Genomic DNA, 17,856 nt, shown 5'->3' with positions numbered 1-17,856 from the left:
AAAAACTTTCTTGCCAATGCAACTAAAACTGCACATGCCACAACTCATCTCCTCCCCACTCTTCTATATGGTGCTCCCATCTTTACTAACTTTCAGGTTTCACAAAAAGTAAAATTTGAACATAGACAACTTTGTTTCCAATCAGTCATTGCATTCCAGTGACCAAAAGGCAAAGCTCCTATCTACAAACCTAACAAATCTTCCGGGTATTGTCTGTACTCGTACTAAGTTGCTAAGGCCTGTAACTCCTTACCAGTATCCATCAGGTCTGTATCTTCCCTCCCATCTTTCAAAACCACTCTGAAAGACTTCCTAGCTAAAACTTGTCTCTGTTCTTGCTCAAAACCAGGATAAGCTAGATCTCTAAATGTGAACAAGTACCTTTCATTCCATATACCTCCATACTCTCCCTTCTACACTTACTTCCTTACTGCTAGCTAATTCTCTTCCCTGACTTTCTCTCTAAATATACCATAAGCCTATTTTTTCTCACTTCATATTGCAATTCCTATTTGTATCAGACTAACTTACCTTTAATTTCTGTACAAATTGTCTGAAATTTCTCTAAATTTTAAATGATTGTCATGTACCTTGTATCGCTTCTTAACCAATGTTTGTATATTATGTCCAATTTGCTATAATTATTTAAAGTGCAGATGTTTTTATTTTTGAAGGTTTGTAAAATTGTTGTTCTTAAAATGTTTTGTAATAATTTGAAGCATTTCTTCCAAGCCTCCTCTGAAAATGGGCTTCTACCTAGTCAGACATTCCCAGTAATCAAATGTCAATAAATAAATAAATAAATAACTAGAGAGGACTCCAATAAAATAAAGCCAATACTAGATTTCATATCTTGTGGTTAGAATTCAAGAAACTTTTAGCTTAATGCCTCAGTGGGAGAGTGGGGCAGACTTAACAAGCAGGATAAAAAACAGTAGGAAATTAAACAGAAATTGGTCTGCTCTTGGAGGACTTTGGAGTCTGCGCTATGGAAGGTGTGAACCTAGCGATGACCAACATTGCTTTGTTTCTAATAAATTCAGAGTTGCCCTTTAAACAGTTGGATCTACTTACAAATAAAATGAATTGCTGCAGAGTGCTCCTGTACCTGATTTTGGGATCAGGACCCTGAGGGCAATCAACAGTGCTGGTCCCTAACAAAATTTGGGATTGTCCCTTAATCAACTGTTTCTGATTACTGTTGAATCAGGCTGCATGACACAGCATTTAAAAATGTCTGTGGAGAAGGTCTTTGTTGGTGATCCACCTGATGCATATCATGTTGTATCCTAGCAAGCAGAATATTGGATGTAAGCAATTCCCAGTCTGGGCACACAAAATATAGACCGCCTTTTTTATTATTGTTTAATAACATGTGAATCATCAGCCATTATGCAGAGCTGATCAAAAAGTAAGTGAAATCAAAAAGATGGATTGCTAAAAAATCACTAATGGTATATCTACATTACCAGTGGGAAGAAATAAAGTGCCAACATACAGCACAGCACAACAAAAATAACTTGTTGATATTACAGTAATGATCAAAGGTCCAAAGAAAAAGAAAACAAATAACTGAAAATATCATCCCTACAGAATACCAATGAAAACCATCAAAGTAAACCCATATTCAGAGTATCATCCACATACATAAATAAATAAACAAATGAATAAATAAATAAATAAAATTAAGTGAAAGAGGGACAGAGAGAAAAACTGATGGAGGGAGAATACAATTCATACATAATGTTGGCAGCAAACTGTATTTTTTCAAGCAACTGCAAAAATGGTACCATCTGTACTAAAGAATTACAATTCATAAATGTATTCATGTTAATTAATACAAACTTGTATAATATAATGAGGAAAAGTCATTAATGAAAAATTTAATGAGATGTTTGAATGGAGGAGTTCCAGAATACAATGTAGTTGCCTAAAAATGTAAAAAAAAAACAGTGTTGGCAAGATAGCCCCTTATATTGCATCAATAATCAGAAATTATGGGTTTAGTGGAATTTATCCACTTTCAACAATATTTAATTACTGTGGCACTGACTCATGCGAAAACCACACTGGTAATGGATAAATCCCTCACTTGATGCTGATTACTGTATTAATGAATAGAATCAAATTCACCCTTCAGTTTAGTTTTCACATATACTGCAATGAGCCATAGTTGTCAAAATCATATGAATCATAGGAATAATAGGAAATACAAAGACGCTGAGTCTTGTGATGATTTACATCTTGCCAATATCCACCCTTAGTCCGTATTTTCCTTTATAAGTGGAGCTAGGCTAGACACGCCAGAGGTGAATTTGGGAATACTCATCCATTCATCTTGTTTGAAGGAAGATAATAAACCACACTTCTTGATTTGTCATCAGAGTCTGCCTTAGAGGTGAGGGGGTATTGTGTAATGAAGCTATCTTGCCACTGTACTTTATTTATTTGTTGATAAATAAATTTAAACCATTGGTTTGGGTATTTATGGGAAAAATTTGATTTCTGGAGATGCAAGAGATCCATCACCACTGGGTCTCTAATGGCACAGAAGGGAAGGCATATAGATCTCCCTTTTGAAGTATCAGTCTTTCAGTGTTTTAAGGTCTAGACTCTTATCCTTTGTTTAGGCCTGAAAAAGAGTCCACTTCCTTTAAATCTATGGTTAAATACCCCCCCCCCCAACTAAGTATCTAGTTATTTCATAAAGTATACTAAGGAATTCAAGTTTCCTAAATGCAGTGACAGAGAATTCCACCACTTTCTAGCTCTGATATGTAAAGTCATAACAAGGACATTAGAATTCAGTTGTAATTAATCTTATAAATCAAAATGTAAACCCCTCTTACTTATCAATAGTTGACTGTGAACAGAGAGAACATTTTTAATCTTTTCTGTAACTCAGGTATTGCAGAGTAAATCTGCCTTGTGAAACATCTATGAATTCCTTCCAGCTTGGTTATAGCTTATTTATTTTAAAGGAAAATGGTATATAGAGCTGATATTTTTATATAAATGAAAACTCAAAATATAACTGCCTGCTGTGTCACACTACACTGAGTCACTGACTATGTAATTAAGTAGGTTACTCTATCTTCACTCTGGTGCAAGATACCTTCGATATGCAAATGTTTTGTTTTCTTATTCTCACAGATGCAACATAAAATACATATCTATTTTTGTGGCTACATACACACACACACATGTACTCCCACACATACATGTACACACATACATTTACTTGTACAGATGAATATGCATGTATCTATTTCTGCTCTATTACTAGTCCTCACTGCCACTTGCTCTGTTTGGCAAGTAACGTAACTCCTATCAGCCAGATTCTAGATAATTATCTAGTTCTCCCAAAATGAGACTGTACTGCACTGCATAACCCTAACAGAACCCTAACTCTAACACTAAAGTTAACCATGGATTCACCTCCATAACTCTAAAGTCTCAAAACTCTATCTAACCCTAAAACTCCTATTTCACTTACAAAGCATAAAACATGCTTCTGGATCCCTAAACCTAAAGTCCCTGATCACTTTTTAATCTTCAACTCCCCTCCCACTCTCTAAATGTAAGGGTCATCATCCTTAAACCTAAATCCCACTCCTGATTGTTGTGCAAAAGCTTCTATGCTATACCCACCACCCACTCTTTCCCTGCAGGTGTTGAACATGCCTTGATTAAACTCAGCTCCTAGTTTCAGGTGAGGTGCAGCAACTGTACTCTCTGTTTAGAACTTCGGCCACCTCAACTGACCATTTATTCAAGTTCCCAAGTGAATGGCAGGCTGTGTGAGCTACAAGATGCTCAAGTCCCAGGCTGCAAGATAGTGGTCTTTGAGAGACTGAGACTCCATTGATTGTATACACCCATCTGTTTGTGTATGCTTACCTAAACAATTGCAATTTTTTAGGTTGTTTATGAAAAACATGTTATATCAATTAGGTTGAATATATTTCCTGATAACTGGTAGCAATAACTCATATTTCAAAAAATAACTGCTTATTTAATATATCTTTACGATGACCTTTGTATCATGCTGTCACAAGTAAAGCAGCTTCCTGGTAAAAGCTTACAAATGTATCACATGAGTATTGTAATGTTAGAGGTATGTACCTAAAATGCTTTGGCAACATCATATTATAAAATAGCACAGGTAAAAAATGCTGACTCTGATGTGTTATGCCATGTTCTATTAATTTATTAAATTGTTCACTGCAAGGTGTGCACATTTTTATTTCCCATTAAGTAACCTTTTGTGTTCATATCTGGTCTCAGAATAATGATATAACACTTTGGAATAAATATACTGCATATCAGTGCTGCACTGGAAGACAAGATAGCAAATATCTCTGTGGCAACCAGATATGATCCCTTGGCACTAAAGTATGCAGGAATGAAAGATACCCAGACACTAGTAAATGCTAACATGCTAAATGTAATATATTTGGCTTCATTAAAGCTATCTGGTAATTTTCTTGATAGAAAAGCAGCTATAAAGCTAATACTTGCCAAAAGGCCCAAGTATCCCAGCATGCAGTAGAACATGATTATAGAGCCCTCATTGCATTCAACTATTATCTTATCTTTTGTAGATTTTACATTATGCTCTACATATGGTGGTGAGGTAATTAGCCATACTATCCCTATCATAACCTGAATTACTGAACAGAAAATGTGTACATAGACAGGAATACTAGGACCCACCCATTTCTTTAGTTTGCTTTCTGGTTTTGTTGCACTGAAAGCAATTACTACAGTGATTGTCTTTGCCAGCACACAGGCAATAGAGAAAGAGAAAACAATGCTAAAAACAACCTGACGTAGCATGCATGTAGCTGTTATAGGATGACCAATGAATAACAAAGAACAGAGGCTGCATAATGTCAATGAAACAAGCAGAAGGTAGCTGAGTTCACGATTGTTTGCCTTGACAATTGGAGTGTTGCGGTGCTTAATAAATACACATAGTATAGAAACAGTAAGCAAAGAACAGGCAGTAGAAATGGTTGTGAATGTTATACCCAGAGGGTCTTCATAAGAAAGAAACTCAGTAAGTCGAGGGATGCATTTGTCTTTGTTGCCACTGGACCAGTGACTCTTAGGGCATTTGAAGCACAGAACAAGATCTGTTAAAAAATGAAAAATGCTGTATTAAGGCATAGTGAACTTTGATACATAACTGTGCAATAAAATGTGAAAGATCATATTGCACATTTAAAATAGTAGCTGACATTTGTTTATGCATAAATCATGTATGTTAGTACAACTAAAAAAAGATTTTAGTTTTAAGTACATTTGCAAACAGGTATACCTCCTGAAGCTTTGATAACCACTATCTTATAAGGGAAGTAGATGTTTGTGTTTGCATTTGCCAAACGTGTACCCAGTTAACTTGTGTGTCATCTAGCAGCATTTTAATGCATCCATACTCACTAATCACATTTTGTCAAGTGCCAATCAATCACCTATAAGTAGTAAAGTGAATGAACTCATCCACCTCCATAGCACTCATTATTTGGTCATTTGTAAAGTGTTAGTGGTCCTCATTTGTTTAAATGGCCTTGATGCATTACGAAGCAGTCACACAGTAAATCTGTATATGCTCATATACCCAGCCTTATATTACAGTCATGTTTTCAGTATGAACCTTCATTAAACCATTAACTTTCATTTATTTACTGTATCTGAATATAACAGTATTCTCTGGGTTTTTGCACATTTACAACTTTTTTTTTTTTGCTTTAAACTGCATCTTAGTTAAAAATAGCCGATATTATTAATTTCTGTGTCATCTGGTTGTTTTTGTTGGTAAAAGAGTCTCCATTTTTGTTACACTGTGTGATTTCCTTTGTAAATTCATTGCATAACAATACAATCTAGCTAATAAAAATGTTATTCCTGTGACTGGCCACTGTCTCTCCTACTTTTAAAGCTTTTCTTATGTATAAGTACATTTTGGTTGGTTTACTAGTCTAAGTGTAAACGTACTGACAACAGTAGTGGTTATTTGGTGACAGGAAATAATTTGTTGCTGTTTTGAGGAGTAGGCATCACTGACTGAGCTCTATCTACATTCTTATTGGTTCTTTCACATTTACCACTCTTTTCAAACACTTCTGGTAGTCATTCCTTGTGTCTTCCAAAGACTCGCTTTATTCTAATATACTGTTAGAATTGTTTTTAAAGCATTTTGTTGTAAGTGTATTATTTTGCTCTTTAACTTAACAGCTTGCTGTAGACCTGCAGTTCTGTGGACTACAAAGTGTCTGAATTCATCTTTGACTTGTTATAGCTCTACTGGATTTTTCCCCAACCATCCGAGCCTGAGGTTGCCGTAGTTTTAAAAACCAGTGTCTCTGTTTTCCACCTCTTATGGTAATTCCTCTATCAAAGTTTTTCCTTCTCCTCTTTCATTGCTATTATCAATAAACAAAGTATCAGCTGTGTAAGACTTTTAAGTTGTGTTACCCTCCCATTGTATTCCACAGATCCATAATACTGAGTGCCCACCCAGGAAACCAGTACTACTCTTGAGGTAACTTCCCTTACTGTAAGTTGTCTGTGGAAACTTCTCCCAGTCTCATCTCATCTCATCCGCTTTATACTGCTGAGATCGAGTAGATCAAACTGGAAGTTTCCACCCTTAGACTGCTAAAGTTCACATTACCTTTCTTCTTATCTTCCTGCTGAAGTAATGCACAGTGATTACCTAGACACTTCCTTCCATATTTCTTAGTGCTCCTTTCATTAGCACTCATTTAGTACACGTGTTCTAGAATAAATGCATTTATTGGGACCTGTATCCGAATTGCTTTGTTTTGTACTCTAGTGAGAGTAGAGGAAAAATTAAGCCACATCTAGCCCACTTATTTCTTTTAGAATCTGGACTTATACTGTTTGCTAGTGGCCATTGAGATGTCTAAGTTGTTTTTACTCAGGTGACATTTTAGTATACCTGCTCTAAACTCCATTCAAACCACTCCCACTGTAGCCCATGACAATAGCATCTAAACTGTTGACATGCATTTTCCGATTATTTCTGTATCCATCTTGGTTTAAATAGACATCTTCAGACAATGTAGCAACATTATCATATTTAATGAAAATGAACGACCACTTAAATGTACCAATACAGTGACTGAGAGATGTAGTTACATAATGACTCTTGAGCTAAAGCCATCACATAAGACCACCACATTTAGCGAACAGGTTGTCAATAACACATAACTATACACTGTACTTCTCTCACTCAATACAGACCAATCACATAGGCCTTCTTATGCTGGGGCTGTTAAAAGTGATCTACATAAAACACAAAGGCCTTCAAAATGTAGCCCAAGAAACAAGCATCCTCAACAACCTCACAAATGTTCAGTTCAGGCAACACCTCTTACAAACCAGGCATCAAAGACTTGCAGTGTCTCAGCTCCAACCCATAAGACAAACCACACCATTCAATTTCTTAGTCATAGGTAACTCCATAGTGAGACACTGATGCAACACTCACCAGGCTGTGCAAGGACAGGATCTCAGTCAGCTGCCTTTCAGGAACAAGGATTTGTCACATCACATATGCACTCAAGTCCTTGCGTCACAAATACACATGACCTAGTCATAGTGGATGTGGGAGTAAATGGCTTGAGATGTACCCTCCTGGAATATATGAAGGGAGATATGATGGAGCTCTCGGAATATGTATCAGAGGCAGGCATAAACCTAGCCTTGAGTAGCATTTTAACCTAATTGAGAATGATGCCACAATTCAAACAATGGATTTCAAAAACCGGCTTAGCTACTAGTGTTATTCAAAGGGAGTGCCATATGTACCAGCTGAGGATAAGATGACTGATAGTTCAAACTGCTTCATGAGAGATGGTCTGCACCTCTCTCTTCTACAATTTCATATATTGGCCAAAGGCGTGTCTACAACCATTGCACTATTTTTAGGCAATGTCAGTCTCCAAAACCATCCAACATAAAGCAGAATCTGGATAAGATAAAGGTTTTGTTGTTCAGTGGTAGGAGCCTTACTGCACTCAGTAGCAGCACTTCTTGGAATGCATCAATATGTGCGTTTTCATTGAGACTTGATTCAAGTCCATAGAGAACACACGATTGTTGTAAGAATGCAATGCTTACCATGCATTCAGGTTGGCCATTCTAGACAAGGGTACTAAAGGCGGTAGCGTGTCTATATTAATTAAAGTGTTGCCTCCAGACTCGTTAGACAAGATAATGACCTGGGACAAGTACACATCCAACTTACCATTAATAAAACCCCATATCACATCCTAGCCAAATATAGGACCCACTCTATATCCCATTCCGGCCTATAGATCCTACATGATGGGTATGGTGACCCCATCCTTCAAATGAAACACTGTTCTCCTATGGGATTGCAACTATCCCTCTATAAATTGGTACACTTATATATCCCATAACATGAATGCCCAGAGATTTCTAGACTTCATTAATACAAACTCTCTGGACCATTTTGTCAACACCTCAACTAGAGATGACAAAATCCTGGACTTGGTCCTTACCAATATGGAACAGCTCTGTTCCAAACCAGTTGTAACTCAATCCCTAGTTAAATCTGACCATAAATCAGTCACAGTCAGTAAAATACTGAAGCCAGAAGAATTGTCCATTAAGTCTGTATTAAGAATAAGAAATGTGTCATCCTCATCACCATCATAAACCCATTTCCCATTTTCTCCACTGGGTTGCGGTTTCATTTTAACTGCCTCAATCTCTTTCAATTCAATGCTACTCTCTTACTTTCTTCAACAGTCAGGCTTGACTGTGTCACAAGTCTTCTGTCACATAATCCATACATGTCTTTACCCTGTCCATTTGTCCCAGATCTTCTTCAGCACATTGTCTTCTGCTTTAATGCACATTGTCTAAACCACCATAATCTGTTCTCTTTGATCTCCTTTGAAACTGCATCTTCTTGGGGTTCTGCCCTGATGTCCTCATTTCCTCGTCTGTTCTCCAGTGTGCACCATATCACCTGTTTTGGGCACTTCATCTCCATCACATCTAGCTTGCTAAACTTTATTACCAAAGTTTCTTTTCCATACAGAAGTACTGGTAGCACACCTGTTTTGTACACCTTACTTTTCAGCTTTTTAGATATTCTTCCGCCACATACTATTATTTTATTTATTTATTTGCAGTTTGTTTACTGGGAAAGTCCACTGGGCCAAAAATGAGCCCGTTTTCAATGGAGGCCCAGGGAGAAAAGCTCCTGATACAGTTTTACAATAAAAATCAACAGTTTGTTAATTATACTTAGATTTCAAATAAAAAGTCAACAGTTTGTAACTTACACATAGTTTGAGAATGAAAACACCATGGCAACCACAAAGTGGGATAACAGAAACTTTTAAGAGAAGTGTCATAACAGAGTATTCTTAGGACATGAAAAATAACAACAGTATGTGACATAATAAAAATTATTTGAGGAATATAGTTTAATAAAGCAAAAAAAAATTAGGTAATAATTAGGAACAATGACTTAATGAAGGAAGGCCTTGTAAGTTCCTAAGTAAGTGAGATGAAATAGGGGGAAGTAAAAAGAGAAAAGGGTGGAGAGAAATAGTGGAGATAAGTATTGGATGACAAGCAGGATAAAGGAGAGTAGGGATGCAGTTGAGAGAGTCAGGTAGGATGAGAACAGGGGCATTCCCAGCGAGAAGAGAGGTGTGAGTGTAGTAGGTTCTTAAAAGTGGAATGATTGTAGGTGGTTCGAATGTGAGGAGGAAGGGAATTTCATAGTCGTGCTAGGGAGAAAGATAATAGAAGTGTCCCTGAAGTATGTACAGGCATGTACACTTCCAGGCAGTTCTGATTGTTGGACCTAAGTAGTCTGTTGGGCTGATGCATTTTGAGGATGGAGGAGAGTGTGGGACAATTTGAGGGTTTGAAGATGAGTTTATGGGCAGTAGAGAGTTGAATGTAGGAAAGATAGTTAGGAAGTTCCAACCAATTCAAGGAGTGGAGTGCCTTGCAATGGTTGGAGGAGGATTTGAATCCAGTAGCAAACTTAGAGATTTTGTTGTAGCAGGAAGCGAGTTTAGACTTTAGGGAAGATTGAAGATTGGTAAGGAGAGGGGCACTGTACAGAAGGGAGGCAATGAGATAAGTAGTAGAGAGGGTGTGTTCGGTTGAGGGTGTAAGATACTGATTTGTGGCAATATAGCATACCCAGTTTTTTATGTGTTTTTCTAATATTAGTTTGTAGGTGAATATCAAACTTTAATTGATCATCAATAAGGACTCCTAGATGTTTTGTGTGGGGAACTATTTCAATTGGGGTCAAGTTTTGGCTAGTTACAGAGAAAGAGTTCTTATCGATTCTGGTAGATTTGGAAGGGGTAAATATCATGATCTTGGATTTTGAAGGGTTGAGAGCAAGGTGATTATTGAGCATTAAATATTTGGCTCTGCTGCTCATTTTTTAAATTTGACATCTCTTAGTCTATGTTCTAGCTGCCCTCAGTTTTAACAGTGGTAGTATTGAATCTGATAACCTTCTTCTAGATCAGTGAGGGTTTTGATCTCTCCCATTTTTTTGAAAAGCACCTTGACTTTTCTATTCAGATTGTTGTATTCTAATACTATATTTAATAAAGTCATTGGTTGTCATATCCACCAGAAAATTATTATATCATCCAAAAAAAAAATCTTTTTGTACAATTTGTTGTGCATGAACTCATTATGGACCAGGAAGTTGTTTCTTAATACTAGGTCCATTAAACTTCTGATTCCATCCTCATATGGAATGGACCCAATTATATATTTATTTTTTTTTTTTTTATCCTTTTTCCATACTTTTTTTCAAAATTTCTAAGTTGTGCATGTATCGGAGGGTTAAAGGTGGATTTGTTCTTTAATACTCTTTGTTCTTCATTTATTTGTATACTACTCCTATCTATACCATATTCTTCCTGAATATTATTCCTGAATTATTGAGCATTCAAGACTCGGTACAGGAGAATGCATCTTGAGTTAGTGTCTTGAGTTTAGAGAGGGATTTGGCAGAACAGATAATGGTAGAATCGTTGGTGTATTGGACCAGTTTAGCATTTGGAATACAGCGATGGAAGTCGTTGATGAAAATGTTGAGCAATAAAGGGCCTAGTATAGCCTTGTGGGATGCCTGTAACAGTATGAAGAAAGGAAGAGATGTAATTTTTCCATTTGATGACTTGCTGTCTGTTAGCAAGGTAACTGGAAAACCAGTTGATGGAAGATGAGGAAAGATTGAGATGAGAGAGCTTGGACAGGAAAATGTTGTGAAACAGTTTTGAAGGCTTTGGATAGATCTAGAAGAGGGTAGATACAATGTTTCTAGAGTCATGAGCATGGTTGACCTTGACACTCTGGGCCAATTGACTGCAGTCCCCCTGATTCTAGCTTTGACATCCTTATTTAGACTTCCTTTCTCCACAACCAGCCCTCACAGATACTTGAAGCTGTTAACCTGTTCCACTATTTTCCCTTCTATCCCAGTTTTCAACTTCTTTGGATTTCCCCCATTTACTGTCATTACCACTGTTTTATCTGTACTCAGTTTCATCCAGTGTGCCTTAAATTTTGCATTCCACTCTCTTATCCTTTGCTGAAGTTCTTGCTCAGAGTTTGTCTGTAATGTGTCATAATCTGCATATATCTGTTGATCTGTCTATGATGACCATTTTGCTAATCTAGTCTATTACCAGTATGAACTGCAGTGGGCTCAGAGCTAAACCATGATGCACACCCACTCCCATTGGGAATCCCTATGTGTATCCAAACATTGTTCATACCTGTGTCATTGGATCTTTGCACATAGCCTATACTAATTCGACCAATGTTTCTCAGATCTTGAACTACCGCAGAACTGTCCAAGTCAGCTTTCTAGGAACCTTGTCATCTGCTTTCTCCATGTCTAGGAATTCCCAGACAAACTCTTTTCTCATCTCTAGCTGCTTCTCAACTATCCATCTCACTGCAAACATCGGGCCATTTGTGCTGCATCCTGACGAGAATCCAAACTGCTCATCACACATCATATTTTCTACTATTCTGTGTATTTATTTATCAGTCACCCTCTCTAGAACTTTAATGCAATGTGGCAGGAATTTAATACCTCTGTACTGTCTACAGTTGTGAATGTCCTCTTTGTTGGTGTACACCGGCATTGGTATGCTTATTCTCTAATTATCTGAGATATATCTCTCCCTCCATACAACTATGGATACACTCAGGTGCCATTTTCCCATTCTCACTCAAAATCTTGATCATATCTGCTGTGACCTCGTTTCAGCCTGTTGCTTTCTCTGATTTCATTTTCCTTACTGGTCTTCTTAGCTCTTTTAGAGTGGGCTCCTCTTCTTTTTCTCACAGACTGTGTCTGGAACAGTGCAGCTTCTGCATTCTGCAGAATTTTCGTCATTCAGAAGCTGCTGAAAGTACCCCTCCATCTTCCCTTGATGTCCTATGGACCATTGAGCGGGTTGTTTCTGGCATCTTGTATTAAAGGTGTCTTATAATGATCTTCTTTAGCTTTCTGTCTTTCCCTTGCAGCTAAGATTCTTTGTGCCATCTGCCAAGTCACTTTCCAGAAGCTGGTCGACTGGCTCTGATGCCTTGTTCTTTGCTGCTGCAACTGCTCTCTTAGCCTCTTTGTTAGCCAACCAATTTGCTTTTTTTTTTGTCTGGTCTGTCTTTTCTATCTCCCATTTTTCCTGCACTTCTTCCTTCTTCTGGTGACTTCCTGCACTTCTGCATCCCACCACCAGCTTTCTTTATGTACCTTATTTTTGTATCTGTTCCATAGCACTCACATGTTGTTTTGAGGCACTGCCATTCTTCTTCAACTCCACCTATTTTCTCTTTTTCTTCCTGAGGTGCTAGAGCCCAGAGTATTTTCTTGAACTCTTGTACTTTCTCTTCAGTCAAACTTCATTTTTTAGCCTAGTTTTTCTTGATCTTAGAGCCTTCTCTGACCACTGCTTAGAGCTGATCATGGTAACCAGTGGTTTATGGTGTTATCCAGCTGTTTCACTGGGAATGATTTTGCAGTCACTGATTCTATCCAAATGCCCTTTCCTAACTAAGAAGGAAATGACCTGGGTCGGTCACTCTTTTATGTGATTTAGTGACTGTCTCTCTTTCTTATCCATGTGTTTACCGTTATTACGTCATTTGTCAGAGGGAAGTCTAGAATGGCCTTTCCTTTTTTATTCCCCCCAGACAGTCCTCATATGGCATTCTTTCAGACCCGATATGAGCATTTATATTCCCCATTACCAACACCAACACATGTTATCCTGCTATATCTAGTAGGTACTACAACTGTTGCCTGAATGCATTGTTTTCATCACTATCACAACCCTGCTGAGGGGCATAGGCTGAGATTATGAATAGTGCCCTTTCTTTACACTGAAGTTTGATTGCTATGAGTCTGTCACTAATTCTGATGACATCCCTCATTGTATCCTTCACCACAGGTCCCACATTCGTCTGTTCTCCCCCTGAGTAGTGTACTTTGGATCCCAAGCCAAGAGGATCTGCTGCCTTTTCATCTTGGATCTTTGATACACAGGATGTCCAGTCTCCTCCTTACAATTATGTCATTAATTTCCAAGTTTGTCTTGTCAGTGAGTGTAGCAATCCTTAGTTTGAATTTGGCTGGTTGATTGTTTTACATCCAGCATTTGTTCTACAGAGCTATCCCAAGTAACCCAAGCTGTGCAACTGGACAGTGGCTTATTGACCCAGGGCTGCTACGCTTTATGGTAGGGGCACATAATATCACCATTGGCATGGATCCCTGACATAGGTCAGATCCTCAAGCATATTATCACTGGCAAATACTCAGGACTATTTTTGGTGATATTCATCAATGCGAACAGATCACCTACAGCCAGTTTTTACACTACTGAGTTGCTAGCCCTCACATGGTAAATTTCCATCTTCTCTTATCAACAGGATACAGTGCATCATAATCAATGCTAAAAGTGGTCGGTCTATACAAGTTGGCCCAAATAGGCACCATTTACAGCATGTGCTGCTGCCCACAACTCCATTCTTGTGTGAGTTTGAGGTGAAAACATACAACATGTTTTTGGGAGATGGGAGAAACCCCAATGAAACACAGGGAGAACATGCAGACTGCACACAATCATTGGCTAGAGGTCAGGTTCAAACTTCAGACCTTGAGCATGGTAGGCAAAGACCTTAACCATTATGCCAACTGTGACAGATATTATGTTAAGGCTAAGCTACTTAAACTGAGTGATGACCTGGTTAAATTCAATATCTCATCCCAGTCTGATGATCCCATTGCATATATTGAATCCTTTACTGTCAGATTCGGTAGCATGGGTAGGGTGGGGCAAGAGGGGCAATTGCCCTGGGTGCAAAATGCTGGGGGGGGCAGGATGGGTTGATCACGATCTTTTGTTAATGCAATACCAGCTTTTAATTAATTCCCTCCAGTACAGCTCTTTTGAGTATGTACCTTTAACTTCCACTGGATGTGGTTTGAGCCTTTAAAAATGAAGTTATCACCTTACAGTTTTAATTAATACTCATTGACAGAGGTCAAATATAAATACAGTTGTGTTTACCATGATGTATGCTTCAAGATAAAATATTCTGATATCTTGTATGTAGCATGGTTTTGGAATTATTAATGCAGATATGAACAAGCAGTATTTGATGCCTAGAAGAGCAATAGGAGGCAACTGCAGAATTGTAACAGTTTGTGACAGTTTAAAAGTAAAAACAAATCTTTTTTGTTTTAACTAAAACCTGAGTGCTGTAGCACTCCTTGCAGACAGGGTATAAACTATAGCAACTGTTGGCTACACTTGTAGTCAACAGTTTGCTACAGTTAAAAAAAATTAGTTGAGGGTGGGTTGAGAGCAGGGCACAGAAATGGAACCTGAATGGCTAGAGCAGGAGGGAGGGAGGGGGACGTGTCATGCATCTGGCCACATGGCTGGTGTGCCACTAGAAGGAATGTCTGTTTTTTTTTTCACTCTTCAGTAGGGGAGTAGACTAAACTGTAATAAGACGATCCCTTACGATGTCTGGATTGACTTAGTACTGTGAGGTGCTTTTTTTGCTCTTCACTTGAAGAGTAGGGGGGGTGGGGCACTGATTCACAGTAATTGCCATTGGCACTGGCTGAACCAGCTACCCTTCCGGTCAGATTCTATGCCGATTGAACTAGCTGCATATAGGTATGCATACCCTTCCAGAGTAAATATAATGCCAAATTTAAAACCCCTAAGGTGAAACCCTTATATAAACAAGCTATACAACAGAAAAAAAGCTCATTGAACATAAAAATAAATGTAACTCCCAGCATACCAAAATGCACTTGCTAAACTTAGCAGGGCACTCCTGTCCCTGATCAAATTAACCAAATCTGGATATGAGCAAAAATAGAGACCCAGGCTAAAGACAGCCAGAAAGCTACAGCACAGAGCTAAAAGTTAATGATACTACCTATTCAGATCCAGAGGACATAGTCACTTTACTAGCAGATAAATTTAGCTTGAACCTCAACCCTTCCACCCCCAAAATTCCCAGATCACATACAAATATCTATGCCACCCCCTGAAATGTCTTATGAACAGGTCTTCAAGGCACTGTCCAATGTCAAAAACACTGTTTATATAGGGCCAGATATACCAAGATGTTTATTCTCTAGCCTGAAACAGGACCTGTCAACCCCCCTAAACAGATAATTCAATATCAGACACTAAACTGATTATGAGTAAGGTGAATGGATGGCAGCAACAGACAATCCGCTAAACAGCACTATTGTGTGAAGTTTCAAATAACCCAGGTAATTATTGACTCATGACTCTGATGAGCCTCATTTGTAAGCCAATGGAAAAGACCATCATAGAATAAATAAACAAAGACATAGGCAACTTACAAACCCCTGACCCAAGTCTGCTCTGTTTTGTCAAGGGCAAACCCTGCCTATTCAGACTGGATAACTTCTTTGATAAGGTTACTGAAGCAATAAATGGGGGGAAATCAGTGCACAATGCACATCTAGATCTTGTTACGGTGTTTGACACCATTCTACACTTGGGTATTGTAAAAAACATTCTCAGCTAATTTCAATCCCTATGCAACTCAATAGATAGCAAATTGGCTCACAATTAGAACCCATGAAATTAGGGAGGGCAGCTACACCACCCTCAAAACCTAAAACCAGTGATCAACCATTGGGCCCTGTCTTTGGGAAACTCATCTTTAATGTTTATTTCCTGAAGGTTAAAGCCCATGTTAAAGACTTATGGCTAACCAAGTTTGATGATGACTGTAAATTAGGTGTGTTCTTCAGAGGACACCAAGATCCTCCAAGAGGTCCTTTCACATAGAAAATAGCTAGTATCAAAAACATGGACTAAAACTAAATGCCCAAAAATGCATAATAGTGTGCAAATATCACATTGACAATATGCCACTTAAAATGAATCAGTAGTTAGGGACCAAAGAACTTATATAGACAGTGCAGTGCCCTTCAATCACTGTTTTTCCACTATTGTAAGAAAGTCTTTTTTCATTGCATCTTATCAGTAAGCGTATGGTGCACAGATCCAGAGGTGTGATCATCTCAATGTATTCCACACTTACTTCACTAATCATTGAGTAAAACTTGATTGGCCACAACGTTTTCATAGCAAGAAAATCAAGAACCTAAATCTTAAAAACTACTCTGATCATCTAAAGCATAAGAAATGCATTGATCATATCAAAGTCTTTCCCCTATTTTTAGGTATCATACAGGTTGCTAAAAGGTACCCTCTGTCTTGCATAAAGATCACTCACTCAAGGGATCCTAATCTCTAGTGCAGCACAAATAGAGCATGCTGGACGGAAAGACATGTACAGAGATTTGCACTTCTTTAGAATAATCTTCTTATCAATATAAAATAAAGTACTTCTCTGAATCTATTCTAATGAACCCTGGTTGGGTGGATAAGAACCTGTAAATTCATCTCTGGTGTATCACCCTTGTCCCTTGTGGAAAAGGGTAACATGTACATGTTCTGCCTGCTATGGGTTATTCATATTTAAATTGCAAGAGCTAAAAAGACTTCATGGTCTCTAATAGGTTTTTAAAGATCCTTCAGGGTCAATGGCCTAATAAGGAACTATTAAACTAGAAGCAAGCACAGGCTAGTTACCATCCAAAGGATTCCAGCGGAATAGGCACAAGAGATACTGGATAAAGGACCAAGGAATCCACCACGAAGTAGAACAAATCTTTTATTCACAACACAGAATAAACGTCGAGTATGCTTCATCAGGTTACATTTTCCAAATAAAAACCTTCTGCTTATATACTCTACTGAGTCATTTAATTAATTGATCAAGCAATGATCTTAATTGCGCAATGGATAAATGATTAAATAATTAAACATTATCTTCCTCATTTAAAGCAATAGTCATGAAAGTTGCTATATTTACTTAGTCTGTTTGACATGGAATAGCGCTGCTGTGATAATAATATCACAGCATAACAAACAAGGACATCATTCTTATGGAATATTAAAATAATTATATTACATGTTCTGAAAGCTCATAATATCATATGATATTATTATATACAAATAAAAATGGTGATAAAAGATAATAAAAATGGTCGTGACTGATTTTTTGTCTACTGTCTTCAGTATCTATTAAAATTGCTTATTAAATTACTACATTGCATATCAAAATGTGACACTGATAAAAACTGTCCTATTGAAAAAACATTAAATAAAAATATAAATATAAAAATGTGAATAAACCAATATATATGTATAGATATATAAGGTT

At 37.7% G+C, this 17,856-nt stretch overlaps 1 protein-coding gene across 1 annotated transcript in view; it reads right to left on the bottom strand.

Moving 5' to 3' along the window:
* Nucleotides 1-4,217: 4,217 nt before the first annotated feature.
* LOC122801293 (vomeronasal type-2 receptor 1-like) overlaps nucleotides 4,218-17,856 on the bottom strand; it is a 257,734-nt gene continuing 244,095 nt past the window's right edge. Inside the window, exon 6 of the mRNA XM_044070840.1 lies at nucleotides 4,218-5,138. Coding sequence (XP_043926775.1) covers nucleotides 4,222-5,138 — 917 coding nt within the window. The 3' untranslated portion in view covers nucleotides 4,218-4,221. The remainder of the gene's footprint in view (nucleotides 5,139-17,856) is intronic.

The sequence above is a fragment of the Protopterus annectens genome, chromosome 4.part1 (assembly GCF_019279795.1).
Source record: "Protopterus annectens isolate FY-2018-M chromosome 4.part1, PAN1.0, whole genome shotgun sequence".
Classification (NCBI taxonomy): domain Eukaryota; kingdom Metazoa; phylum Chordata; order Ceratodontiformes; family Protopteridae; genus Protopterus; species Protopterus annectens.
Note: the sequence above shows the minus strand (reverse complement) of the source record. Positions and strands in the feature narration are given on the sequence as shown.